This window comes from Leptonychotes weddellii, chromosome 5, assembly GCF_054177405.1.
Source record: "Leptonychotes weddellii isolate Sample4059 chromosome 5, ASM5417740v2, whole genome shotgun sequence".
NCBI classification, from domain to species: domain Eukaryota; kingdom Metazoa; phylum Chordata; class Mammalia; order Carnivora; family Phocidae; genus Leptonychotes; species Leptonychotes weddellii.
Genome location: NC_138373.1, coordinates 4,592,262 through 4,618,766, shown reverse-complemented (window position 1 = coordinate 4,618,766; position 26,505 = coordinate 4,592,262). Strand labels below are relative to the sequence as shown.

Below are 26,505 nucleotides of genomic sequence, written 5' to 3'. Positions count from 1 at the left end.
ATGAATCGTGTTCACAGATACGATTCTCAACAGTTCTAGAATGGTTCTAGAATGGAACTGAAGGGATCATAATGAGACTGAAATAGACCAATTCTGTCCCAAGAGGCCCCTGCACTTCCAAGTCCCCACTCTTAAGTTTTGCTCATGGGAAACATAACCAAGAGAGGCAGAAGGGAGCTGGTCGCTGACGGTGCCGAGGCTCTGCAAGAAGGCCCGGCTGCCGCCCTCCACACCAGACTCTACGAGGCCATCATGAGGGAGGACTGCGCGGCGATCCAGGTGCTCCTGAGAAGCCACCCCGTCAACCAGCCCATGACCATTCTGGCCAACTCCACCAGCTACCGACTACTTCTGAACCAGGTACCCTCCCCTCTGCTCTGTCACTTGTAGGGAAAAGATGCCATGCTTCGGAAGGCCTACCACCTAGCTGCTGTGAGCTCATTAAACCTCCCCGCGGTCCCCGCAGTCCCCACCACCCCCACGGCGGAACACTTCACCTCCAGCACCCTGCACGCCTCCCAACTGCCCCACGTACGCTGATGTGCGGAAAGACAAGAACCCGTTTGGCTGGTGGAACATTAATGTTGTCCTCTCAAATATACCAGTGGTGATTACATCTGTGTGAATAATTATTTTTCCCCTTTTTTGCATATGCTTTTTCATTTTCTAAATTTTTATACAATGATTATTACCTTTAGATTTAATTTTTTTTCCCCAAAAGTCACTGTCTCCTGTACCCCGCCTTCTTCCCTTATCTGGCAGTCACGCCGTGAAAAGTCACTACTTATTAGAGATGTATTTTAAGAACCAGAATAAACAGCTCTGCTCATCATGGAAGACACGCTGCATTATCTTTGAAACCCTGGAAATTCAGGTTTTACTACTGATACTATGACTTTGGCAAAGTCTTAAAAAACACAAAACCTACTTGTCAATCACCCTGTGGGTTAATTTAAGGACTAAGTGACTTAGTAGCAATTACCATTACTTTTACACTATGAGCTCTCCACAAGAACCAACTTGCAAAGCTTTACGTAAGTTATTTCTGTTGCATTGGTAAATCTACATTATATGTAAAACACAGATTTTATATGACTCTCACTGGTTTGGGGTCTTTTAAAACAGTCAAAAAGAAAATTTCAATGCACATACCAGAAAAATACTGAACTGAGATACTAAGTACACTTATTTCCTCTGACACAGCAGGCTGACACTGCACAGGCCTCCTTGTAACGTAGTCTTTCTCCCCCAAAGCAGATGCAGTCCATCATCCCCATTCATCTAGCTGCCGAATACCGCAAGGCACGAAGTTTGCTTTGTTTGTTAGAACACGGTGCCGACCCAGAAGTCAGGTAAATTAACTCAACAGCGATCAGTTCTCAGTGAGGATATGCATGATTTAGATGTTACTCTCCCCGGTAATGTCTGGACTCACCCATTCTTCGGGGTTTAGGGACTACAAAATACCATGACCATGTCTTGAATGAACCAATTTCTTTACTGACTAGATGAGATACTCGGAAAAACTGGCAGTAATGCAGGAACACAAACCAGTCAGCCCAATTCAAGCATCCTGAGAATTAAGCACTAAGCAATGATGCTGCAGAAAATGCATGAAGTGTTGGTCACAGCCCTCAGGGAGCTTAAAACCCTCAGTTAGGTATGGAAAATAAGTACATAGAAATAGACAATGGATTTTCTTTTTATTACCCATCACTAGAAAGTATACTTCATGAAAGAGTAGTTACCTCGTTCACCAATATGTCTTCACCACCTAAACCGATGCCTGATACTAAGTGCCAATAAATAGGATCTAATGAATGGAAGAATCACATGGTGTAAAAACAATATGACTTCTTGCCCCCATAAGTTTAACAGAAGGTAAACCCCCAAATCCTCAGCATGCTCCAGAAGAGCCCCCTGGCCTGTCTGGCTGGAACCCTCACCCACGCACGGCCCTGCCCAGCTCTGCAGACCCTCTCCCAGTCCTCCACGACTGGACATCACCGATGCACACCCCTCCTCCACAGGGGCTCCTCCGTACACCCTCTAGGGTGCTCATACCTCTTAGAACTTTGCCCATGTGCAATACTGATCTAGTTACTTAAATATGTTTCGTGTCTTTCATGCTAGACTGTCGAGCCCTGCAAAAGCAGGGACTCCGTGCTGTTTACCATTTCCCTAGCATGGGGCCTTACGCTAAATAAATATACATAAACTGAAAATCATTTTCAAATTTCAGTGGGTCAGATGTTTGTAATAAACCTTCCCTTTTCTCTGCCAAAATAAAGGAATTTTGGAAGCATCCCTGAGAGATTTCAGTAGAGAAGCACATCAGGGCCGGTATAAAACCCTCATGGCACCTGAGTCCCCCCTCTAAAATGCTGTGATATCCCGAGAAACTAATGCAGATTTTCAAACACTTCTTTGAAGTAGGCGAGGGGAATCACTTTCAATAAACATTGCCTTCTTGGGGCGCCTGGGTGGCTCAGTCGTTAAGCGTCTGCCTTCGGCTCAGGTCATGATCCCGGGGTCCTGGGATCGAGCCCCGCATCGGGCTCCCTACTCAGTGGGAAGCCTGCTTCTCCCTCTCCCGCTCCCCCTGCTTGTGTTCCCTCTCTCACTGTCTCTAAGAAATAAATAAAATCTTTAAAAAAAATAAACATTGCCTTCTTAAGTACTAATTCTTTGCGTAGAACCGTTTCCATTGTGAATATAGTGTAATCTGCGATCAATAACTGTTCTAGGGACGCAAGAGGCCTCACCACGCTCCACCTGATGCTCCTGCACTGGCCAATCACTTCTACCACATGGACAAAACCGGGAAACAGAATCCAAAGGATCCTGACAGACATTCAGAGTAACGCTGTGATGTGTCTCCGTATTTTGTGCGAACATGGAGCTCAGGTCAATGCTCGAGTGGACAACAGCAACAAACAGTCACCCCTGCACCTGGCCATAACCTACGGGACCTATCCGGTTCTCTCCATTTTAGCCCAAAATGGTGCCCACGTCAATGCCATTAACGAATCCAGCATGACACCCCTTCACATGGCTGCCGACATACTGAATAAGGAGATGATGGAAACACTGATTGCCTGTGGTGCAAACGTTAACTGCCCCGTAGCCTCCACTGGGAACACGGCCCTTAAGCTGGCGGTGTGCACCGCATCGAGCAAAGCAGGCCGACTGCTGGCGGCAGGGGTGAGCTGCATCCGGTTGCTGCTAATTCACGGAGCCAAAGTAAATGCCCGGGACCACGAAGGTCAAAGAGCTATCCACGAGGCATGTTTTGGAGGCAGAGAGGCAATCATCAACCTCCTGCTTGACTCTGAAGCAAACGTTAACGTACTAACAAGCCGCGGGGAGTCTCCGATACACATGTACCTCCAGCGCAGTTCCAACATAAGGGACACGGGGCTTCTCGCCAGACTCCTTTATCACTCTTATCCTCTGAGACTGACCAATAACCAAGGAGTTCTACCTGCAGGAATCATGCTACCAGAATTCCACCTCTTAAGGGAAACCCTAATAAAGTTATCTCAAAAACCCTTATCCCTAGAGGACATCTGTAAAAGAAACATCAGAAATATTTATGGTGAGAAATACAAACAACACTTAAAGCAACTTCTCCCAGTGAAGATTTGGAACTCTCTATACAGTTATTATGACCTAGCTTACCTCTTGAAATAGGACCTCAAAATTTCACCAGCCATAGAATTTCAGTAACTCACACCACATTTTCTGGCTAGACTCGTATCCAGAAAACACTTAACTCATCACCTTGTACACCCCAGATGTACAAACTGGTTCTTAAACTTTTTTCAAAAAATAAAATGATTTGCACATTAACTTTTCGTTCCCAAATATTCCTTTAAAAACATTTTTCACAACGTAATTTCTTTGTTCAAAAAGTAAGCAAATTAAAACTCTTCTGCCAAAGAAGTAAATCTATTTTCTCTCTTTGATAGTCTTTTGTGGATAAAAACTGGAATAATCATAGACTTTTTAAACAGCAGAAAAAAATTTCCCATGTTAAATTTCCTTTAAGTTACGTAATTGTAGAAACAGATTTTACCTCTAAGGCTACAATAACATATGAGGATTTTTGTCAGCATTAAATACATTTAGCCTCATCTATTATATGAGTAACTCGTAGCACACTCACTACCTGAAAAACACTACTATTCCTCCATAGAGAATTTTTGAATGCCCAAAGATCACTGCCTTTAAATTCAATCTAGGGGCACCTGGGTGGCTCAGTTGGTTAAGCGTCTGCCTTCAGCTCAGGTCATGATCCCAGCGTTCTGGGATCGAGTCCCGCATCGGGTTCCTTGCTCAGCAGCAAGCCTGCTGCTCCCCGCTTGTGCTCTCTCTCTGACAAATAAAGTCTTAAAAAAAAATAAAATAAATTCAATCTAAAGTTCTGGACTCATGGGATGATGATTTATATAAAAATAATGATAACCCCCTAAGTAAATGAAAGAGGATACATAATTTCATTTAACTCAGTGAACCAACACCACGTCCTCCCTGATACAAGGCACTTACCTTCAGATCTCTGTGTACAATTCCCATGTTATGTATGTAAAATACACCTTCCACCAATTCTTGAAAAATTTTTGTTGCAACACTGGCCATGACATAAGGACCTTGAAGGAAAAAAGGAAGTTTTATTTTTCTTTTTACTCATTACATTAACATCTAAATGTTACATAGTTCTAAATACATTAACGTAATTCAGATTTTCAACAAAGTCAACACACCTAAATGGTTTAAAATAAGCAGGAAGGGCTCCTCAGCTTGCAAAGAAACCATCACAAACTTAGTGCCCTAGTGAATGGACTTGGTGTCACGAATTTCACCAAGAGCCCCTGTATTACTTTGTAAACCATTCTCAGGCATAAGATGGCTGGATTAAACTAGGTTTAAATCTCCTTCAACCCCTGACACTCTGGGGTTTAACACTGATAAATCTGGTGTCCTAAGCCTACTGTGGATTAAAGACATTGTTACAAATAATGCAATCAGAAAAAAGATAAACGGGGCGCCTGGGTGGCTCAGTTGGTTAAGCGACTGCCTTCGGCTCAGGTCATGGTCCTGGAGTCCCGGGATCGAGTCCCGCATCGGGCTCCCTGCTCCGCGGGGAGTCTGCTTCTCCCTCTGACCCTCCTCCCTCTCATGCTCTCTGTCTCTCATTCTCTCTCTCTCAAATAAATAAAAAAAATCTTTAAAAAAAAAAAAAGATAAAAGATAAACTATGTTAGCTCAAGGAGTGAGCTCCCATTACATGGAAGATTTGGAATGCTGTATTTTCCAAAAATGACTGACAAATGAAAAACGAAGTAATGGGGAAACAAGTAAATGGTTTAATTCATCTATTAACATGATGATATAATGACTGACTTTAGGGGTGGGAAGGTTTTGTAGGAACTAAAACAAATTGCTAAAGCAAAAAACCCTCGTTTTCCAGCTAAGTAAATTTGGTGATATCATAATAAGAACTTAATAGCTCTTGTCTCCTCAGCCGTTTTACACCGTAAATACGTAACACAGAAATACAACATGCTCCCTTTCCTCCTGGATGAGCCTACCTTGCTGTGCAGCTCACCTAAGCCACACTCTCCTCCGGCACCCCCCAGCATGCAACTCAGGGACCTCAAGTCCCCAGGACTTGAGAAGACAGGAAACTCTGCGTGTCTATGTGCATAAACACAACGGTCCCACTTACAAGTGCCGCCGCTACCATGCCCCTCACACTGGAGCGACAGCCTCCTGTCTACAGATGGAGGGCTTTGGGACTCTCACAGCCATTCAGATCAACCCCCTTCCTCTGGTCTGTCTGTAACAGGTTCTCATTTTAACCCACCTAACACATCCCAACAGCAGGCCCCTGTACACGGGCCTGATCAGGTGAGAACAGCTTCCGTTCCCTCAGCAACGCATCCTTTGCATGGAGCGCTTCAATCCTCACACCCTATCAAATGGGATGACCCACATTTCACAGTGGAGGAAACAGGCTGAGAGCAGTTTCCTGACTTGCCCCAAACCTCACCGCCAGTGAGTGCTAGAGCCAAGATTCAAACCTGGGTCTACCATGTATGGATTGTTGGGGATGACTGATATAAAACTATACTCGATAGGAAGGTAGGCAGCCCGTGGGGAATACTACCAAGTTAAACCTTTTTATTTTAAAATACTTTTAAAAGAAAATTATGCATCACGATAGCAGTAACCTCCATATCTTGCCCTTCCTGTTTTCATAGGCTTATTGTCCTGGATGGTGAAGATCAGAGTTACCCCAATCTATCGTGAGGGACTCATTACTTACTTTCCAAATGGAAGTTTAAAGATCAACAACTGCATACAGGACCTTAATAAACCATCTTCTTTTTACAGAGACATCTGCACCTAGCACTATGATGCTCACACGGCAGAGAATACAACTTTACAGGAAACTGAAAATACCCACTCATTACTTGCCACGACTGAACTAAGCAAAGTCTGGCATGTCCTGATTACACAGTAAACCAGAGAAGCAGGGAGCGTCACGGAGATGCTTGAGTGCTTGAGGGAGGCATTCTGTTTCTGCCTCCCCTGGAAGCTAATCTAAGATTCTGGGTGTGTTAGATGATGTATATTTTAGACCAAATAAAGGGTTAGAGTGTCAATAGTCGTGAACAGCAAATGATTAATATTTAGCTAGGTCTTGGGAGCCTGGGTGGCTCAGTTGGTTAAGCGACTGCCTTCGGCTCAGGTCATGATCCTGGAGTCCCAGGATCGAGTCCCGTATCGGGCTCCCTGCTGAGCAGGGAGTCTGCTTCTCCCTCTGACCCTCCCCCCTCTCATGTGTTCTCTCTCTCATTCTCTCTCTCTCAAATAAATAAATAAAATCTTTAAAAAATAAAAAAATAAAAAATAAAAATAATAATAATAATATTTAGCTAGGTCTTTACTTAAAATCAGGTCACTTGCATCCCCAGTTTTGATCACTTAATACAGTGATTTTCAACTTTGGCTACACGTTGGTATCAACAAGAGAATTTCCAAAAAAATATCAAAGGCCAAGCCTTATCCCATATCAATCATATAAAAATTGCTGGTGCAGTCCCTGACAACACCCTTTAAAAAAAAACAGACTTTACTTGTTGGAACAATCTTAGATCTACAGAGAAACGGAGACCATAATACAGTTCCCACTTACCTGCCACCCAGTTTCCCATCATTAACACCCACACTGGTAGGGTACATCTGTCACAGTTACCGTACCAAGACTGATACAAGTCCACAATTTACTCAGACTTCCCCCAGTTTTTATCTAACGTCCTTTCTCTGTTCTAGGGCTCCATCCAGGATACTACATTACATTTAGAGGTCAGGTCTCGTGAGGCTCCTCCAGTCTGTGACAGTTCCTCACTTTCCCTGTTTATAGGACCTTGACAGTTTTGACAAGTACTGGTCAGATATTTCATAGAATGTACCTAGGCTGGGATTTCTCTGACGTTTTCTTACAATTAGACTGGCATTAAGGGTTCTGGGGAGAAAGACCCCAGAGACGCAATGCCCTTCTCATCACACTATGATGAGGTTCAAGGTCACACTATGAACAGTTTTCACTGCTGATGCTGACCTTGAACACCAGCCACAGTCACCTCAGCCAAAGTCATGGTGGTCGGCTTTCTCCACCTGCTTTTCTCTTACTCTGTCTTATCAACATCTTTTTTAAAGCTCCCCAGGTGATTCTAATGTGTGGCACAAGTTGAGAACTAGTATTACAATAATTTTAAAAATTATTAACCTAACAATCTTTCCTGCAGAAGGAAGGGGCTCTGGATCTTGAGACAAACTTTTCACCACCTACCCTTCTATAAGAGTTTCTTTAAAGGTATCTTTTTGCAAGAGTATCACGTTGTCAGGTTTAAAAAATATTTAAATTTCTTCCTAAAAAAAATTCTAGGGCTCAGTTGGTTAAGTGACTGCCTTCGGCTCAGGTCATGATTCTGGAGTCCCGGGATCGAGTCCCGCGTCGGGCTCCCTGCTCGGCAGGGAGTCCGCTTCTCCCTCTGACCCTCCTCCCTCTCATGCTCTCTGTCTCTCATTCTCTCTCTCTCAAATAAATAAATAAATAAATCTTTAAAAAAAAAATTCTAAGACCTTTTGTGCCCAAAATCATTAACCTAAATTCTAGCATATTACAGCTTAGGAATCCACAAACTATATCTTTATCTCAGAGAAAATTAACTTCCAAATACCTGTATGTTCTTGAAAATGTTGAAATAAGCACAATCGTTTCGAAAAGGTGATTTTTTTCCTGAGTCTAAAGCACCTGCAGGTAGTTCCTACATCGGAAGATCCGCCAGTGTCTCCATTTCCCAGCCCAGTGTTCCAAGATCCACCTGTTACTCACATGCAGCTTCGTCCACATACTCCCGGCCCCGCTGGTTTCTCTCGACTATCCAGTCCCACAGCGAGAGCTCGCACAGCTGCATCTGGATGTGCAGCATCAGGTGGTACTGCACCTGGGGGACAACACGGCTGGCTCCCACCTGGGCACAACTTGCTCGCATTATTCATTCAGTCAACAGGTATCACTTGCCTCCGCTAGGCCAACCAGGGGGCTACATGCTCAGGAAAGAGATGACAGACACACGTCCGCCCAAGAAGCCCAAAGTCTCGTGAAGGAGACAGAGGAAGGAAGGAATGCCTTAAACGGTGCGTCAGAATGCGAGCGAGCAGGGGGAGGCCTGGGCTGCAGGGCGGGACAAGCTCCCGAAGGTGACACTGAGGCCCTGGCGCGGAAACGATTGGGTCTGCTCGCCACATGCAGTTTCTAAAGCTCAGACACAGCGTCAAAGAATGGCTGGGGACCACTCTACTGCTCTCCGAGCACCTCAAAGTAGATGCGCATTTTGGAGGCCTCGCTGTGTCCATAAATAACTTGGAAAAGTTAAGCAAAACTTAAGCTCACGACAGCGCATGCACTTAGGCACTAAGCAAAGTCCCAAATGTAGTGTGGAGAAATGGAATGGTTCTGATGAAAAGTCCCTCAAATTCAACTCCTGTGTATTCAGGTGATTCTGTTCAAAGTTTTGTGTCTCATAAAAAGCACATGCAGGGAGCCACATATTCCCGGGCAACAAGAATTAATTCTGCATGTGCATATACAGAGGGCATATCCAGTTCTGTAATCCCAGAGTGCCAGATTATACAGAGACCCTGTTAGCATTCAAGTCCTTTTTAACACTAAGACTCCACACCGGGGAGAGCATGTGGCAATCTCACCGGCATATGGGTGTGACCCTCAATGAGAGTGTCCTGAAAACAGACCTGATCTCTTCTCTCCTCAAGTCACATTCCAAAAGAGAGGTCTTTATGCATAATGTATTTGCATAGCATGATAAGAACACACAACAGAAACGGTATGAACAATGCTTCCAACTCCGGGGGCACAAATGAGAAGAAACAGAAGTGGCCAGAAAAGGATTAGCAGGCGTTAACTAAGCAAAGGATGGAAGACCCAACACAAGGGCCACAGGCCAGGGAGACACGCCAGGGGGACGTGGCGGGGAGAGGCTGACAAAGACATATTGGGGTTGGGGGGCAAGGTGCACGGTCAGCTGGGGTGGAAGGGAGGCCACATCTAGTCATGGGTCCTCCACACTATGACTATGGGTGAGCATCAAATCATCAGTAGGTTCTGGGAAAGTGAACTACCTCTGTCTGCCCCAACAAACTTAAGTTTTCAGAAGATTCCCCGGTGGATGTGAAATTCTCTTCTAAGTCGGAATGATGCCTAAATGGCAGCTGATGTTCAACAATCGATCTGGAAGGCAAATCAGCCAAACCATTTCCTTGGAGCAAACTGGATGATTCAAATTCACAGGCGGTTCTTGTGATTAAATTGGTGTTGCAGTTCACCAATCTGTTATTCTGATTGTCAATGCCAGATTCTCCTAAAGACTTTTCTTTTTCTGAGGTGAACTCGGCAAAGATAATGGATGAGCTGTTACTTTCATCATTTTTAACATGCTGATTTCTGGAGGGAAAAAAAAACGGTAAAGATAAATATCAGTGTAAAAAAAAAGATCAAGAGTGACTCAGCTGTCCCTTCACACCTACATAAATCTCACTGGTAAACTCTGGAAGCACATGGCATCAGATCTCTCTAGCAGCAACATTTATTGAAAACACTGGCCGGGGGTGCCTGGGTGGCTCAGTTGGTTAAGCAACTGCCTTCGGCTCAGGTCACGATCCTGGAGTCCCAGGATCGAGTCCCGCATCGGGCTCCCTGCTCAGCGAGGAGCCTGCTTCTCCCTCTGACCCTCCCCCCTCTCATGTACTCTCTCTCATTCTCGCTCTCTCAAATAAATAAATAAAATCTTTAAAAAAAAAAAAAAAAAGAAACACTGGCCGGAACTAGCTGAGAGGAAGAAGCCATTTAGCACTCCGTAATGAAAATGAGCAAAAAGACAAAGACAACTCAGTGTAGGTGACAGGTTACATCTAACGTGTCAAACTACACACCAGTCCACATACCTGTCGTCCTCCTTGTCTGACATCACTTCCAGAGATGGCAGCTGAATAGAAATTCTATCTGCAAAACAAAACAAACAAAAACCCATTTTCAAGCAGCCTAGCTTTCTAATTTATGGTTGAAAACAGAGCTAAAATAACACCAAATGAGACCACAAGTCTAAAAATGTCAATATTTTCTAGGAAAATACGATACAACAAGCTTATTCAAATGCCTGGCAGATTTTAGGAACTATAAAAACAGAGCCGTTCAACTATGCTGCGGGGGTGAGGGGAGAGGCAAACTTTCTGTAGAGGGCCGGGAGTAAGTGTTGTAGGATTTACAGGCCTCCTAGGACTCTGCACCTACTCGGTTCAGCTGTTGTAGTGCAAAATCAGCCACACACAACACACGAATGAATGCGCCTGGGTACTAACATACTTTATTCATTGACGTGAAATTTGAATATCCTGTAACTTTCACAAAGTATTCTTCTTTTGATTCCTTTTAAACTATCTAAACATGTAAGAAAACACTCTCAGCTCTCAGGAGGCAACGAAGCAGGGGCAGGCCGGGTTTGGCCCACGGGTCGCAGTTTGCCAACCGGACAGCCATACCATCTGTAACGGCTTACCTCGTGTTTGGGCCACGTGAACATGCTCTATCCAAGCAGTGTGATAGCCTACGATATTAGGATGCTGAAGGCCTGCTAGCACCTTCACCTCCCGCAGGACCTAAAGAGGAAATGCACTTCGATCTGGCTTTCACTGACAACTTGTTCAATGTGCACGGCATCAAATACTACTTGTTCCAGAGCAAAACAATAAAAACCCAACCGAACAAGGAGTCTAAACTATGTTAAAATAATCAGACTATTTCTGAGAGACAAATGGAATTGTTATAGCAACAAAATAACTTACACATATCTAGTGCTTCATACTTTCCATAGCCCATTTATGTTCATTCTCTCATTTCATTCCTCCCAGTAAGTCCAGGCACTCCCTGTGCTGTCCTTCAGCAGCACATAGACCACTAGTAAGTCCAGTCCTGCGGTCACCACTATGTCAAGGACAGGAGACCCAAGCTGCTTAGAGGGGGGCGCCTGGGTGGCTCAGTCAGTTAAGCGTCCGACTCTTGATTTCAGCTCAGGTCATGATCTCAGGGTTGTGAGATCAAGCCCCGCACTGGGCTCCATGCTGAGCGTGGAGCCTGCTTGGAATTCTCCCTCTCCCTCTGCCTCTGCCTCTGCCCCTCCCCGCCATTTACACTCTCTCTTGCTCTCTCAAAAAAAATTTTTTAAAAATAAAAAATTAAGTCAAATAAAAATTTGCTTTATTTTACGTAACCCACTTTTAGTAAACTCAGCAATCCACAACACCTAGTATTTGCCAAATACACACACATACATAACTCTTTCAAAAGGATCTAAATACCCCATCATTCAAAATAAATACACTTAAAAAAAGCATACCTTCATACAATCTGTTTTAGTTGCACCATTAATCAGGATTTTTTTAATTGCGTAATACTGACCATCTAATTTATTCCTGACCTAAAAAGCAGAGGAAAAGAGAAAGTATATTGTGCCATTAAATTCAATTGAATAGGGGCGCCTGGGTGGCTCAGTCGTTAAGTGTCTGCCTGCGGCTCAGGTCATGATCCCAGGGTCCTGGGATCGAGTCCCACATCGGGCTCCCTGCTCGGCAGGAAGTCTGCTTCTCCCTCTCCCACTCCCCCTGCTTGTGTTCCTGCTCTCGCTGTCTCTCTCTCTGTCAAATAAATAAATAAAATCTTTAAAAAAAAAAAAAAAATTCAATTGAATAGAACAAGTAATTCTAACCTGAGTTTAAGATCCAAACTAGCTAAAGAGATAAAATTAAGCGAAAGACAAGTGTCTTTACTATGTTCAGGAAAGTCAGCCACAGGGGCGCCTGGGTGGCTCAGTTGGTTGAGCGACTGCCTTCGGCTCAGGTCATGATCCTGGAGTCCCTGGATCGAGTCCCGCATCGGGCTCCCTGCTCGGCGGGGAGTCTGCTTCTCCCTCTGGCCCTCCCCCCTCTCATGTGCTCTCTCTCATTCTCTCTCAAATAAATAAATAAAATCTTTAAAAAAAAAAAAAAAAAAAAAGGAAAGTCAGCCACAGTCAGCTAGACTAGAAGCTTCCAAACTGCACTGAGACTCCCAACTCCTAGAGACTCTAGGTCTGAAAAATGGAAATGTCAGCAAAAGAACCATGTGAGGCCCAAAATACAAAAGCACAGCTTTCTCCCGTGATACATTTTTAAGTAAATTAATGTGGTTTCCAGAATCTGCCTAAACCACCAACGTGGTTAGGAAAAAGTTAAAACCTGCCCACTTCCCTATAAATGACAAATCTTAGTGGAAAGTAAGCACACATGATTTCTAGGAACTTCCCCTAGAGCACTTTAAATAATAATCATGAGAACAACTTCTCAAAATACATTTACTCAGAGCAGGAGGTCAAAACGGATTTGTGGAAAACAACCTTGTACACTCTTCCGTATCCACCTTTTCCTAAAACGGCAAGTTCTTCAAATTCATTTAGGTAACGTGAAGTCTGTGCTTCAAAGGCTATTTCCCTGGACCTAAAAGTGAAATACAAACAACCAAACAATATTAAAACATATCCAGGTGCCCAGGATATTTCACATTAGCTTTATCACTAACCTGCCAAACCTTACTGATCACTAAATTATGATGCTTTGAAAAGATGAGCCAAAACAAAATTTTTCATTCTCTAGGAAGAAAATGATTTGCTAAGCAAATCAACATGTAATAAAGATAGCAAGGGGACAAAACAGAGTTAGCAAAGGGATCGTTAATTAAGTGCATTACCAGTAATTAGTATTCCAATTAGAAATTATGAATGTTTTAAAGCAGGAATCCTAAGGATGACGAACAGGCAACAGCTGATTAGCTGAGCTCAGTAATAAATTTACTTAAATTTCTTAATGAGTTACAGATTTTAAACTAGCATTTCTCACATATAGCCAAAATTCCAATGTTGTTCCCCTGACAGAGACTATCAGTGCTCTGAATTAAGGGTGGGGCTTATGGAATCCATACAGAATACTGGGGGTCGGGGGGGCATAAGGGGAATGAGAAGTAAAGCAAATCTTGGAGCAGTCATTAATTTCTGAGAATAAAGCTTTTAATTTTCATAAAGTACCCTAACTATATTATTTTTAACTCCAAAACTAATTTCTGATTAATTCAGAATCAGTTCTTAACCTTAATTTCTTTCAGACGTTTTACTCTTTGCATAATCACAGAAGTATCTGACACATACCTGATCTTCTGGATATGAGAATTATCCTCACAAGGATCCTAAAATCAGAAAATTACTTTTAAAAGCATTTTAGACAAATTTCATGACATGAAGACTCTAACAAAAGTCAATGTCACATTAATAGTCCCAAATGTTCAAACAATATTTAAAAAAAGAAAAACATTCTGGCTTTTTCAAGATCACCTAGGGGTTTACAATTGAAAACATTTCTGTCTTAACCAAAAGATCACTACTCTAAAAAAGCTATATTCTTGCCATCCACTGATAAGGCTAAGAACTTACCAAGGGGCTCTACCAGCAAATAATTCTGACTTCACCTTCAAAACAGATGCAGAAATGGACCACTTCTCACATCTCCACTGCTACCACCCACTCCAAGCTCCTATCACCTCTTGCCTGTTTGAGCACCTGTCCCCCTGCTTCTGCCTTTGCCTCCCTCCATCTAGTCTCAACACCACAGCTGCGGTGGTCCATTAAAATGTAAGTCAGATCAAGTCACTCCTGGGCTCAAAATCCTATAAAGCTTCCTACTTTACTCTGAGTAAAAAACCAAAGACATTAAAATGGTCTCAAGATCCTCCTCCATCTGTCCATCTTACTGCCCTCCGCTGCCCTCCTTGCCCTACCTTTCCCATACTGTCCCCTTGCTTACTCTACTCCAGCCACATGGCTGCCAGTCAGCTTCCCAAACACACCAAGCACACTGCCACCTTGGGAATGACTGATCCTCTGCCCGGAAGGCTCTCTCCTCCAGATAGGTGCATGTCTCATATTCTCAACTGCAGCTACTAACTTCAGTAACTGGCCACCTTGTATATAACCCACACATTTTCTAAGCCCCTTCACTGCTTTATATTTCTCCTTAACACTCTTGAACACTTACCACCATGTAACACCCCCTTTATTTTTATGTATTTTTATTATGTTTCTATTGCTGACTGCCCCCTCATCAGAACATAAGCTCAAAAAAAAAAAGCCCCAATGAGGTCAGGTGTTTTTGTCTTTTGTCTGTTTTGTTTGCTGCTTGAATACCAGCTCCTACAAACCTAACACATGGTAGTCATTTGATAAATACTTACTGAATAAATAAATTAAGGTTAACATTTTTATAAACCTGTACTATAACCAGGACTTTAAAATACAGTTCTGAAATTAAAATGTTTTTGTCATACACGAAGTCTGTATTTTAGTGCTTACCTGACGAACTCTCTCTTTAGCAGACCTCATTAAATGAGAAATAGCTCTGTTGTGGTGTAGCCTCAACGAGCTAAACTCATCACTACAGGTGAAAGAAGACAGCAGCCCCATTTTGATAAAGGTCTGGCAAAGCACTAGAAGAAGAATATGGACAACTATTATCAGAAAGGCCATCAATAAAATGGCAATTTTAAAGAGACTACAGAGTAATAATAGCTTCTATTAAAAAAAAAAAAAAACCTCGGGGCACCTGGTGGCTCAGTCAGTTAAGCGTCTGCCTTCAGCTCAGGTCATGATCCCAGGGTCCTGGGATCGAGCCCCTAGTCTGCTCCCTGCTCAGCAGGGAGTCTGCTTCTCCATCTCCCTCTGCCTCCGCCCCTCCCCCCACTTGTGCTCGCTCTCTCAAATAAAATCTTAAAAAAAAACTCTATTAAAAAAAAGTTACGTTTATACACATTACAATGTGGAGATTAACCCTCTACTAGAGAAGGAGCAATTGGTACTTTCGTTGTTCAGGAGCTCATCTAGAATTACCTACTTGATACTGAGCAGTCATTTGTTTACCATGCCTGGTCAGCTGGTAAAGCACAAAGCTCTGTTTTTAAAAAGGCAAGAAAAAATGTAAACTTTAGTACTAGTCTCCTGACCTTCAAATACATCACCTTTTGCTGACAGGCAGCGAAGTAAAAACAAAGGCAACAGTGAAAACATGATTAGAACTGACTACAAAAGTGAATTAGTGTTTTCGATGGTGGACTGATTATCTCTAACCAACAAATAGCACATACGAGATGTGCATAGACCAAACACTAGGGGAAAGTTCAGTCTGAAGTCACAACACCAGGCTCCTCAGAAAAAGAAGTTTCTACAAAAGTGCTTGGCTTTTACTTATTCAAGGAATACAGAAACCACAGGGAATATTCTTTTTTTTTTTTTTAAAGCACTAGGCCAGAGGTCTTAGGTGACCTGCCATTCAAAGCCTGGTGCATTCTAGTCTTGCCAGCCAAGTTGTGTAGGGGACTACAGTAGCTGGTCAGCTCTGACTTGTTAGCACCACACAATTACCTCCTTGTGGGTTTAGCACTTTGACCCTCCCCCTCCAGAGAGCTCTGTGGGCTCCTGAGGAGGAGTAGAGACATGACGTCGCACCTGATACTACAGTGATCCATCATAAACGCACAAGGTCTTGGTAGCCTTACAGTGGAGTAAGCTCAGGCCGTGCACAAGAGCCAGAGGGAATCCGAGAATATTCTTTGTATATGGGTAACTTCATTAGATTATGAACTAATTGAGGGGTGCCTGGGTGGCTCAGTCGTTAAGCGTCTGCCTTCGGCTCAGGTCATGATCCCAGGGTCCTGGGATCGAGCCCCGCATTGGGCTCCCTGCTCGGCAGGGAGTCTGCTTCTCCCTCTCCCACTCTCCCTGCTTGTGTTCCCTCTCTCGCTGTGTCTCTCTCTGTCAAATAAATAAATAAAATCTTAAAAAAAAAAAAAAGATTATGAACTAATTGAATAATATCAAAAATATTTTAAATATACTTTAAAAGTTTAGTCACCTAAAAAGGAATTCAAAAATACTTTAAAATCAACAAGATTCAGATTTGCTTTAATTAGGAGCAAGATTACTACATAAATATCATTATAATCTGCTTGTCTATACAATGAGCTGAAGACAATAATGCCCAGCTACCAATGCTCTGGAACCCACAGAACACCCACTCTGTACAACCACCTCCCCACCACTTATTCAGAAAAATAAATATATACTTGTATATTTCCATGTCCCATCAAGTTCATCAAAATGACAATCTACCTTTAACTAAAAATATTACATTCTAAGTTCACATGTAGGTATCTCTAAATTTGAGGATTCCTAACACTAAACAAGACTTGGGAAGACTTTTTTGGTAGAAAAGATCCTTAGAATCTGTGGTTGGACCTATTAAAGAGGCCACAGTGCTCTCAAGGAGCTGAACAGAAACATCACCATCTGTAATCCTGCTCACATCTATGCTCAAGTTTCTCATACACGTAAACTACGGCAGGAATTAAAATAAACATTTCAACCACTGTGGTATAATAAGAAATGTATTTGGTCTTGTCTCCTAAAACACATAGCTCCTAAAATTCTTGTGATTTCCCAAGCGCTGGGGATGCTAGGAGCATCTTTTGTTCTAATATTTGGTCTTTGACCTCAGTTCCTGACATAAGAGCTTCTAAGACCCTTGGAATCTCCAGTGATAAGAGTCTTTTGTATGTTAATGAGATGACTGGGGGTCCCCTAGGTAGCTTCAAATGGGGGCTGGTCACCAGAAAGACCAAGCCATGATTAAAAGTTTGGAACTTTCAGCTCCACCTCCTCTCTCCATTCTCTAGGGAGAGAAGAGCTGGAGATGGAGTTAATCACTGATCATGCCACCATGATGAAGCCTCCATAAATATCCCTCCATTACAAGATTCAGAGAGCTTCTGGGTAAGCATATCCACACACCAGGAGTGGGGCATCCCAACTCCATGGGAACAGAAGCTCTTGTACTCTGGTCCTCACCCTATGTGCCTCTCCATCTGGCTGTTCACCTGTATCGGTTATCATACCCTCTCTTATATAATAAACCAGGAACCATAAATGTCTGAGTACTGTGAGCCATTATAGCAAATTATTAAACCTGAGTGGCAAGGGTGGACACTTGACAGTGAACAATTTACAGCCAGGTCGGACGCAAGTATGGGTAACCTGAGGACACTGGGGACCCACACTTGCAACTGGCATCTGAAATGAAGGCAGTCTGTGGGACTGAGCCCTCAACCTGTGGGATCTGACACTAACTCCAGGCAGACGGTGTCAGGATTGAACTGAATTGTAAGACAACCAGCTGGTGTCCGAGAACTGGTCAGTACGGGGGCGGAAAGCACACATTTGGTGTCATTAGTATTCAGTGTGTAGAGGAAAAGTTTCCTATTCTACAACAAGGAACACAGCTGGTCCGGCGCTTTGGTCAAGAACTAGCTCAGAGGGGCACCTGGGTGGCTCAGTCGTTAAGCGTCTGCCTTAGGCTCAGGTCATGATCCCAGAGTCCTGGGATCAAGCCCCGCATCGGGCTCCCTGTTCAGCGAGAAGCTTGCTTCTCCCTCTCCCACTCCCCCTGCTTGTGTTCCCTCTCTCGCTGTGTCTCTCTGTGTCAAATAAATAAATAAAATCTTAAAAAAAAAAAAAAAAAGAACTAGCTCAGAATGAGTACCTATGATGTTTACCTGCTCATGGAACAAACCATGACAGATCTTCAAAAATTACATGAATGATCATGTTATAGAGACAAAAGAACTATCTTTTACTTATTTAAATACACCCAATTTTATAGTCATTAATCTTTTGGGGTCTCTGGTAATTACAGTCATAAGAATTACCCAAAAGAAAATATAAAATGCATTCAAGAAATACAAACTATTAATACTTATTTCAAATGTTTATATACCAGCTGCTTCTCATACCCACAACATCAAACAACATTGTATTTTTACAAGGTTTACTTAGCAAGATTTATTCTTACTAACATTTAAACACCTGTCTTGAACGGAGAGGGTTTGGTTCGTGCACATGACTCAAGTGCTCCAGCAAAGAGACAAGCAAGAGTTGGTTTGCAACTGCGAAAGGGAAAGTCGGCTGCTGCAGGGGTCCTTTTAATACCTGGAGTTCTGCTGGGACATCGGATTCTAAAAATTAAAAGAGAAAAAAATGTGAATAAATGGGAAACACGTCTCATAATGACAAAACAGCATCTTCTAATTAATGAAACACAAACTACTGACATTTAAGGAAATAAAACACAAAAGAGTAGTTAAGCCGAGCAGGGTTAATCTAGACAGACTTTCCAGAATTGAGTGTTGTGTTGAATTCTGGAAGTTGCAAGACTAGCGGAAGGACGCCATCAGGGGGGAGGGGGAGGGCTGTGGGAGTAATGGTGTGTGCAAAGGTAGAAATAAATGAGTAAATAAACATCCAAGCGAACGAGAGGGCACAGGATGGCTTCCTTCGCGAGGACAGCCCAGGCACCAGCATAAAGAAGGAAGTCTGGCGGCGGGAAGAGCGCGAGGGAGGAAGCATGGGAACCACCTGTGTGAGTTACCAACTGTTCCATGTGCAGAGCCTCCAATCCTCACAAAACAGTGGAAGGAAGTGCCGCCGCTCTTGCTTTACAGATGAGGACACTGACCTCACATAGCGGTTTAGGAACTTGTAAGCAGACAGATCGGCACGATGCCCAAGCCCATCCTCCTTCCATCACACAAGACCAAGCAGATGGATGAGTTGGCACTTCCAGCTGAAGGTTGTAAGTTCTCGCTTACTGTTTATTTCATGTGTTACTGAGTCGACCACAAACAGTAAGAAGGAAAACTGTTTGAGGAAACTGTGCTGGAAACATCTAACAGGTAGACAGGAAGAGGCAGATGACAGGCCAACAAGAGCCTTGTAAAGGAGATAAAGGACAGAAACATGGAGGAAAGAACAGGTCCCAGAGATACGGAGAAAGAAACGGACTGGCCAATTATACAACACCAGGAGAGGGAGGATGGAAGTGTGAGTGAGAGTGAAAACTCTAAGAGGGTTGTTAGGGAAAAGATGAGACACTGCAAACTCTCAAGAGCTGTGGACCCGTTGTATTGGAAATGCCCTGCAGAAACAGGGACCATACATCCTACACCTGCTAAAAATCCTTCCCATTTCAAATATTCTATCCCACCCTCCTCTATAATCTATAGAGGACCCAGAAAAGTCAAAGTTTCCAAGTTCAGACCTCATCACCAATTTCCTCTCTGATTTATAAGGTGACCAAAAAAACACCTGCAAATATGCAGACGTGCTATTCATTTTAAATGAAAAATTACTGAGTATGGGGGCGGGGAAAGAATGAAAAATGTGCCCATGTGATAACTTCTATACGTAAAGACATCTTAAAGTTAAAACATGAATCACAAATTCAGATATAGTACACAGATCTGCACTACACATAACAAGAAAAAGAAATGGCAGTAAAATTTATATAGAGCCCTTACAATAAAATGAAGCACAATTAAAACTCAAATAGGTTTAACATAACTAGTAACTAATGACATACATTATTAAAATAACGATGATACCAGAATTTGCTATCAGATTGGTAACCACTTCAAGCCTGGAATACATGGTATTATTATGGGCACATAAAGGAGACATTTTCAATCACGGGGGGTAAAAGTGTTGCAACCTTCAATAAATATATCATAGAATTCAAAATGTGCAAAACTTTGACTCAGCACTTCTGGTTTTTGAAAATATTTACAAAGCACAACAAATACATGTCTATAAGATGTTCAGCATAACACTGTTTAGACTACTGAAAAGTTGCTAAATTATACACGTATAAGAGATTATGCAGCTATTGGAAATGATGGTGTATAAAAAGATAATCGTGGGGGCGCCTGGGTGGCTCAGTCAGTTAGGCGTCTGCCTTCGGCTCAGGTCATGATCTCGGGGTCCTGGGACTGAGCCCCATGTCTGGCTCCCTGCTCAACCCAGAGCCTGCTTCTCCCTCTCCCTCTGCCTGCCACGCCCCCTGCTTGTGCGCGCTCTCTCTGGCAAATAAATAAAATCTTTTTTAATTAATTAATTAAAAAGATAATTATGAATAGTCCATTATCAAGTCAAAGAAGCAAGCTATAAAGTAATACTGGGGCGCCTGGGTGGCTCAGTTGGTTAAGCGACTGCCTTCAGCTCAGGTCATGATCCCAAGGTCCTGGAATCGAGCCCCGCATCGGGCTCCCCGCTCAGCGGGAAGCCTGCTTCTCCCTCTCCCACTCCCCCTACTTGTGTTCCCTCTCTCACTGTCTCTCTCTCTGTCAGATAAATAAATAAAATCTTAAAAAAAAAAAAAAAGCTGAACATAAAAGATTTATCATACTACTATGCTCACAATTTTAAAATATATTTACTTCACAGCTATATAAATGTATAGACAATACAAAGAACAAAACAGACAAAATCTCTGCCCCCTCTGTTTCCAGTTATACATCAAAAGAATTTGTAAAAGAAATGAAACTGGTGAACATGCTGTTTTTCAATCTGCCTGTTTGATCCTTAATATCTACGCATCTACCTGGCTTACAGCAGCTCTCATTAATATTTGCAAATGAATACACCAAACTGTTAGCAGTGAGTTCTCTGGGATGTGAGCACAGGTGACTTTCCCCTTTTTTCTTTATTTCCTGAAATTTTTCCAAATGATTTCTCTAAATTTTTATCTTATTTGGACAAACTCAGAAATCTTTAATCCATTTATGGTATCTCTGACAAAGAGTTTTAAATGCAAAACTCAGCAAGTAAATTTTCACTGGCTATGCCAAAATGTAAACAGTAATCTCTGGGTAATGAGATTGTGATTTTTAAATTTCCTTCTTCAGGCTTTTCTATAATTTCAACATACTTTGTAATGTGAACAAAAATTTTTTAATACACTGAACTGTCAACAGTGATGAGATTAGGGTTGGGAGGGTTTTCTGCTTCTCTATGCTCATATTTTCCTATGTTCTACAATGAGGAAATTCTACCTTTTTTTTTAAGATTTTATTTATTTATTTGACAGAGAGAGGGACAGCAAGAGAGGGAACACTAGCAGGGGGACAGGAGCTGGAGAGGGAGAAGCAGGCCTCCCCCGCAGAGCAGGGAGCCCAATGCAGGACTCGATCCCAGGACCCTGGGATCATGACCTGAGCCTAAAGCAGACACCCAACAACTAGGCCACCCAGGCGCCCCATCCTACCTTTTTTTTTTTTAAAGATTTTATTTATTTGTCATAGAGAGAGAGCAAGAGAGCGAGCACAAGCAGGGAGAACAGCAGGCAGAAGCAGAAGCAGGCTCTCTGCTGAGCAGGGAGCCCGACACAGGGCTGGATCCCAGGATCCTGGGATCATGACCTGAGCCGAAGGCAGACGCTTAACCAACTGAGCCACCCAGGCATCCCTGGAAATCCTACTTTTTAATAAGAAAAAAAAAAAAGGAATGATCAGAGTCAAAGGAACCAACTAAGCCAAGAAAATGGCAACTTCAAAAAAGAGCAGTGGACCAATACTCAAAACACAGGAAGGAGTAAAACCGTAAGGAAATGAAAGCTAAAGCTGAGTGCTTCCCGTTCGGTCCTGATCAAGTAGAAGAGGAAGAGTAAAGAGGCTAATAGGAAAGACGAGGTCAGACCCTGTTATAAAAGAAGAAGAAATGAGATGAGATCCTAGGTGAATTAGAGTTCTAGACTTCTCCCAACTAGGAGGGGAGTAGACAAACAGGAAAGGGATCACCTACTTCAGGCTCATCAGGAAAGTATGAGCTGAATAAATCGTCCATTATTAAATGAGGGAGGAACTTGGAGGTTTAATCTGAGGTAAAAATTCTGAAAAACTTGTCAGATGAAAGAAATAAAAACCAATGAGTCTGGAAATGGGCTTACTGTTGCTCTCCTGTTGCATGCTATTCCACAGGGGGGGATAAATACAGGAACTTTGATCAAAGTTGGTCCCTACATAACAGACTGAAGAACACAGATTTTAGAGTTACATCTAGGTTTTGAATTTTCTGACTCTACCATAAACTGGCAGAGTGACCTCCTCACATCATACCAATGACCTTCGAGAAATCATGTAACTGCTCTGTTTCTACGTCTACTAAAAATGAAACTACATTTTTTCATATACCTTACTTTTCACATAAAAAGATAAATTATGTCTGGATATTCTAGGCCTCTTTGGAAGAAAAGCCAATATGTAAACACAACAGTATTATTAGTAACCTAGCAGAAGGAAATTTTTCAAAGTTTATCTAAGAGCACTCCCTTCAAGAATAATCTTTCCTTTGCAGAAAACCTTATCACAATGTGACAGCAAAGACAGACCTGTGTGTTTACAGCTGAGGCTTTTCCTTTGACATAACACTTCCTGTATTATTGAGCTGCCATATTACACCGGGTTACATGTGAAAAAATCAGTTCATTAAAAAACAGTTTTCTTAAAACTGTCCTCTGTCAATGATCTACTTAAATTACCACCACAGCCTGTTTTTGTCTCCCTTTAGGGTCAAGAATTATAGACAGTATTAAGGGTGAAGATCGAAGGACTTAAGGAATAAATTAACAGTTTCTACTCTGCTTGAAACTTCAAATCCATTGCATGCTAATACTTGTTTCATGCTTCAACTGAACGTGTATTCCTTGTGATCATCCTATTCAAAGCACCATAAAGTAAAAACCTCCCTGAATCAGTATTATTCATTCTTGGTAGCACAATTTAGCTTTAAAAACTGCCAAAACAACTGGTAGTAATTAAAGACCCTATGAAATTTGAATAAAATGCTGGGTACTGGGGCGCCTGGGTGGCTCAGTCATTAAGCGTCTGCCTTTGGCTCAGGTCATGGTCCCAGGGTCCTGGGATCGAGTTCCGCATCGGGCTCCCTGCTCGGCGGGAAGCCTGCTTCTCCCTCTCCTACTCCCCCTGCTTGTGTTCCCTCTCTCGCTCTCTCTCTCTCTGTCAAATAAATAAAATCTTTAAAAAAAAAAAATACTGGATACTTTGAACTGGCTGGAGTCAATGTTTTAAGTACCCCTCACTTTATGCAGAATAACTTGCCTGACTTAACGCCGTATCTCCTAGTAACCAAAAGCCTAAAAAACAAACAAAAAAAACCTTGAGCATTTCTTTTCTTTAAAGCGACCCACCATGAGAAGTCTTTAGCTCCCCTATCAGTAAAGCAAAAGACAAGAGAAGCTACAAATTCAAACACTTAACCCGAACTGTTAAGCGTATAAGGTCTCGGGCGCCTGGGTGGCTCAGTTGGTTAAGCGACTGCCTTCGGCTCAGGTCATGATCCTGGAGTCCCAGGATCGAGTCCCGCATCGGGCTCCCTGCTCAGCGGGGAGTCTGCTTCTCCCTCTGACCCTCCCCCCTCTCATGTGCTCTATGTCTCTCTCATTCTGTCTCAAATAAATAAATAAAATCTTAAAAAAAAAAAAAAGCGTATAAGGTCTGCAAAGTCCCCTTCCAGAAGTTTACAAAGCTCATTCTCATCGTCTGACAAAACCACGGGGCTCGGAGCTGGGAGGCTGCCTGAGGGAAATCTTAGCACGTCCGGAGCCGAGTCCGCAAAGAGGAAACCAGGGAACAGAAACGTAAACAAACGAGCGGGTCGCAGACACTCGTTTCAATAAGTGTTTACCTTATCCAGACCGCCCTCCCGCCGCCCCTCGCACTGCACCGCTGGGCCGCCGGTTCGAGCCCGGATCCAGCCGAATTCGCCCCGGAGCGGCGGCGACGCTCGTTGCGTCCTGCCCACCCGGAAAGGAAGGTGCACGGGTGCAAGGAAGGGCCGCCGCGGCATTCCGGGTCCCTCACCGTCATACTTGGGGTCCGAGCCGTCGGCCGGGAACTCGATGGCGGGCGGCGGCGTCACAGCCTCCGCCCCGTCGCCCTCCGCCTCGCGCTCCCGGGCCCCGGAGCTGCCTCCCAGCATCGCCCGCCGCGCGCGGGCCGAAGCCCAGCCCGCCCGCCCGCCAGCCTACCCAGCACCGCCTCACTCAGGACCAGTGGCACCTGCCACCGGATCCGGAAGTAGCCCCTCACGAGGCGGAAAACGCGCCCAGGGCTCACGCGCGCCGCTGGCGGGGGCGGGCCCTGCCGCAAGCTCCGCCCTTCCCCTCCTCCAGGAGGAGAGGATGGGCCGGTGCCGCGCGGGCGCACTCCTGCGCAGGCGCCCTGGTGGCCTGTTCCTTGGGCGGTGGCGGGCGGATGGTGGGGTGTGGACTCGGGACGCCCGCCACGCCCGCCACGCCCGCCACGCCCGCGGGGACGTCAACCTGCGCTCCCGGCCACCCTTAAGACCTTAGCCTCGCGCACGAGTCAGAGCGCTCACGTCTCACGCCAAGACTCGGATGCTAATGTAAGATTCCCGTGTCTGCGGAGCTTCTAAATCCAAATACATACTTTATGCAGATAAAACAGTGATTGTTTGTCATTTGTTTTTCAAAGGAAAAAAAAAGCGTCTACAAGACCTATCTCAACAACAACTGAACCTATTTTGGTCAACCGTTAAAACGACAAACTGTGAAATAACTCGATTCCAAAGTGAATCCAACCTAACAAATATACTCTGCTTTTAAGACTGAACTTTCCATCGAAATGATGTCAAACCTGAGACCACCTTTTCCAAGTGACCCCATGGCCATACTGCATCGACTGTGATTTGAAGCCCTTAGCTTCAAAAACCCTCTGCCCTCTGGAAATGTCTCTGATGATGTGGTTGCCAACACAATGCTGTTGGAAATAATTCTTAGATTCCAGATCAGATAATGCAGCTGGAATAAAAAGCCTTTCAGATTTTGATCCTCAACCCCAGTGCGATGTGTAAAAGCGGTATTGCTTAAGAATTTTATTTGAGCACAGTTTTCTTATAAAATCATACAGGATGCTTTCAGCCTGATAGAAGCAATTTGGACATGGTTCATCCAAAGATTAGGGATGCCTCTTTCCCTACTCTGCTGATGGGAAGAACACAGCCTTTATGGAGGGTGATTTATCTATATGTATCCACAACTTTAAAAATGCAAATACTTTTGACTCATCAATTCCACTTTCAGTAATTTATTTTAAGGAACAGATTAAGAATGAGCAAGAAGATTTAGCTAAAACTATTAATTGTAACAATAGTTATAATACCAAAAACAAGAAGACAATATAATTGAGTAAATTATAAATATCCATGCAATGGCACACTTTGCAACCAATAAAAATGTTGGTATGCAATATCCAGTTCTTGCCACTTTCCACCACCACCAGAATGGAGAAAACAGCAAACCCATTCAGATGGGAATATAAATGAAGGCAACATTTCTAGAAGACAATACTCAACTTATAGTGAATATATTTAAATAGGTATACTCTTTAAACTACATACAGGAGGATATACAAAGGAAATAATCAGAGTGGTGAAAAAAGAAAAATCTATAAGAGTGCTCATCAAAGTGTAGTTTATAATAGAAAAGCACTGGGATAAATCCAAATTCCCAAATAGAAGAGCAGTGGGGGTACACCCATGCAGTGAAATCTTATGCAGCCATTATAAAAAATGGGGGTGGGGCAGGGGAAGAGCACAGTCCTCTCTTGGCTTCCATGGTATCACACAATTCTAGTTTTCCTCTATTTTACTGGCCCTCCATCTCAGGATCCCTTTCTGGATTCTCCTTCCCCAAATGCATAATTCTGTAGGGCTCTTGTCACGTCACTCCAAATTCTCTCAGGAGATAACCACATGCACTGCTATCACTTTACATACCCTCTATAAGCTGACAACTCCCAAATGTATCTCTGCAGCACAGACTTGTTCTCTTGGATGACTCAAAACACCTCAAATTTCTGAAAGCAAACTCGTGATATTCCTTCTAAAATTTGTTTTCCACTACTTCTCTTCATTCAAG

General features: G+C 43.3%; 2 protein-coding genes across 5 annotated transcripts in view; one reads left to right on the top strand and one right to left on the bottom strand.

Annotated features, from left to right (window-relative positions):
* EIF2AK1 (eukaryotic translation initiation factor 2 alpha kinase 1) overlaps positions 1-24,631 on the bottom strand; it is a 31,922-nt gene extending 7,291 nt beyond the window's left edge. The window contains exons 1-11 of one of the 4 annotated variants that reach the window (XM_081819297.1): positions 24,428-24,631; positions 18,572-18,730; positions 15,021-15,154; positions 13,824-13,861; positions 13,020-13,119; positions 11,985-12,065; positions 11,148-11,247; positions 10,537-10,594; positions 9,715-10,036; positions 8,408-8,546; positions 4,552-4,652 (exon numbers count right to left, since the gene is read on the bottom strand). In XM_081819297.1, coding sequence (XP_081675423.1) covers positions 4,552-4,652; positions 8,408-8,546; positions 9,715-10,036; positions 10,537-10,594; positions 11,148-11,247; positions 11,985-12,065; positions 13,020-13,119; positions 13,824-13,861; positions 15,021-15,154; positions 18,572-18,730; positions 24,428-24,545 — 1,350 coding nt within the window. In that variant the 5' untranslated portion in view covers positions 24,546-24,631. The remainder of the gene's footprint in view (positions 1-4,551; positions 4,653-8,407; positions 8,547-9,714; positions 10,037-10,536; positions 10,595-11,147; positions 11,248-11,984; positions 12,066-13,019; positions 13,120-13,823; positions 13,862-15,020; positions 15,155-18,571; positions 18,731-24,427) is intronic. The other 3 variants (XM_081819295.1, XM_006747107.3, XM_081819298.1) reach the window with 3 other exon arrangements.
* ANKRD61 (ankyrin repeat domain 61) lies at positions 7-3,910 on the top strand. The gene is made up of 3 exons (XM_031017939.2): positions 7-360; positions 1,255-1,352; positions 2,748-3,910. Exons 1-3 carry the CDS (start codon positions 145-147, stop codon positions 3,691-3,693), a joined length of 1,260 nt encoding a protein of 419 aa, XP_030873799.2. The 5' UTR covers positions 7-144; the 3' UTR covers positions 3,694-3,910.
* Positions 24,632-26,505: the final 1,874 nt, after the last annotated feature.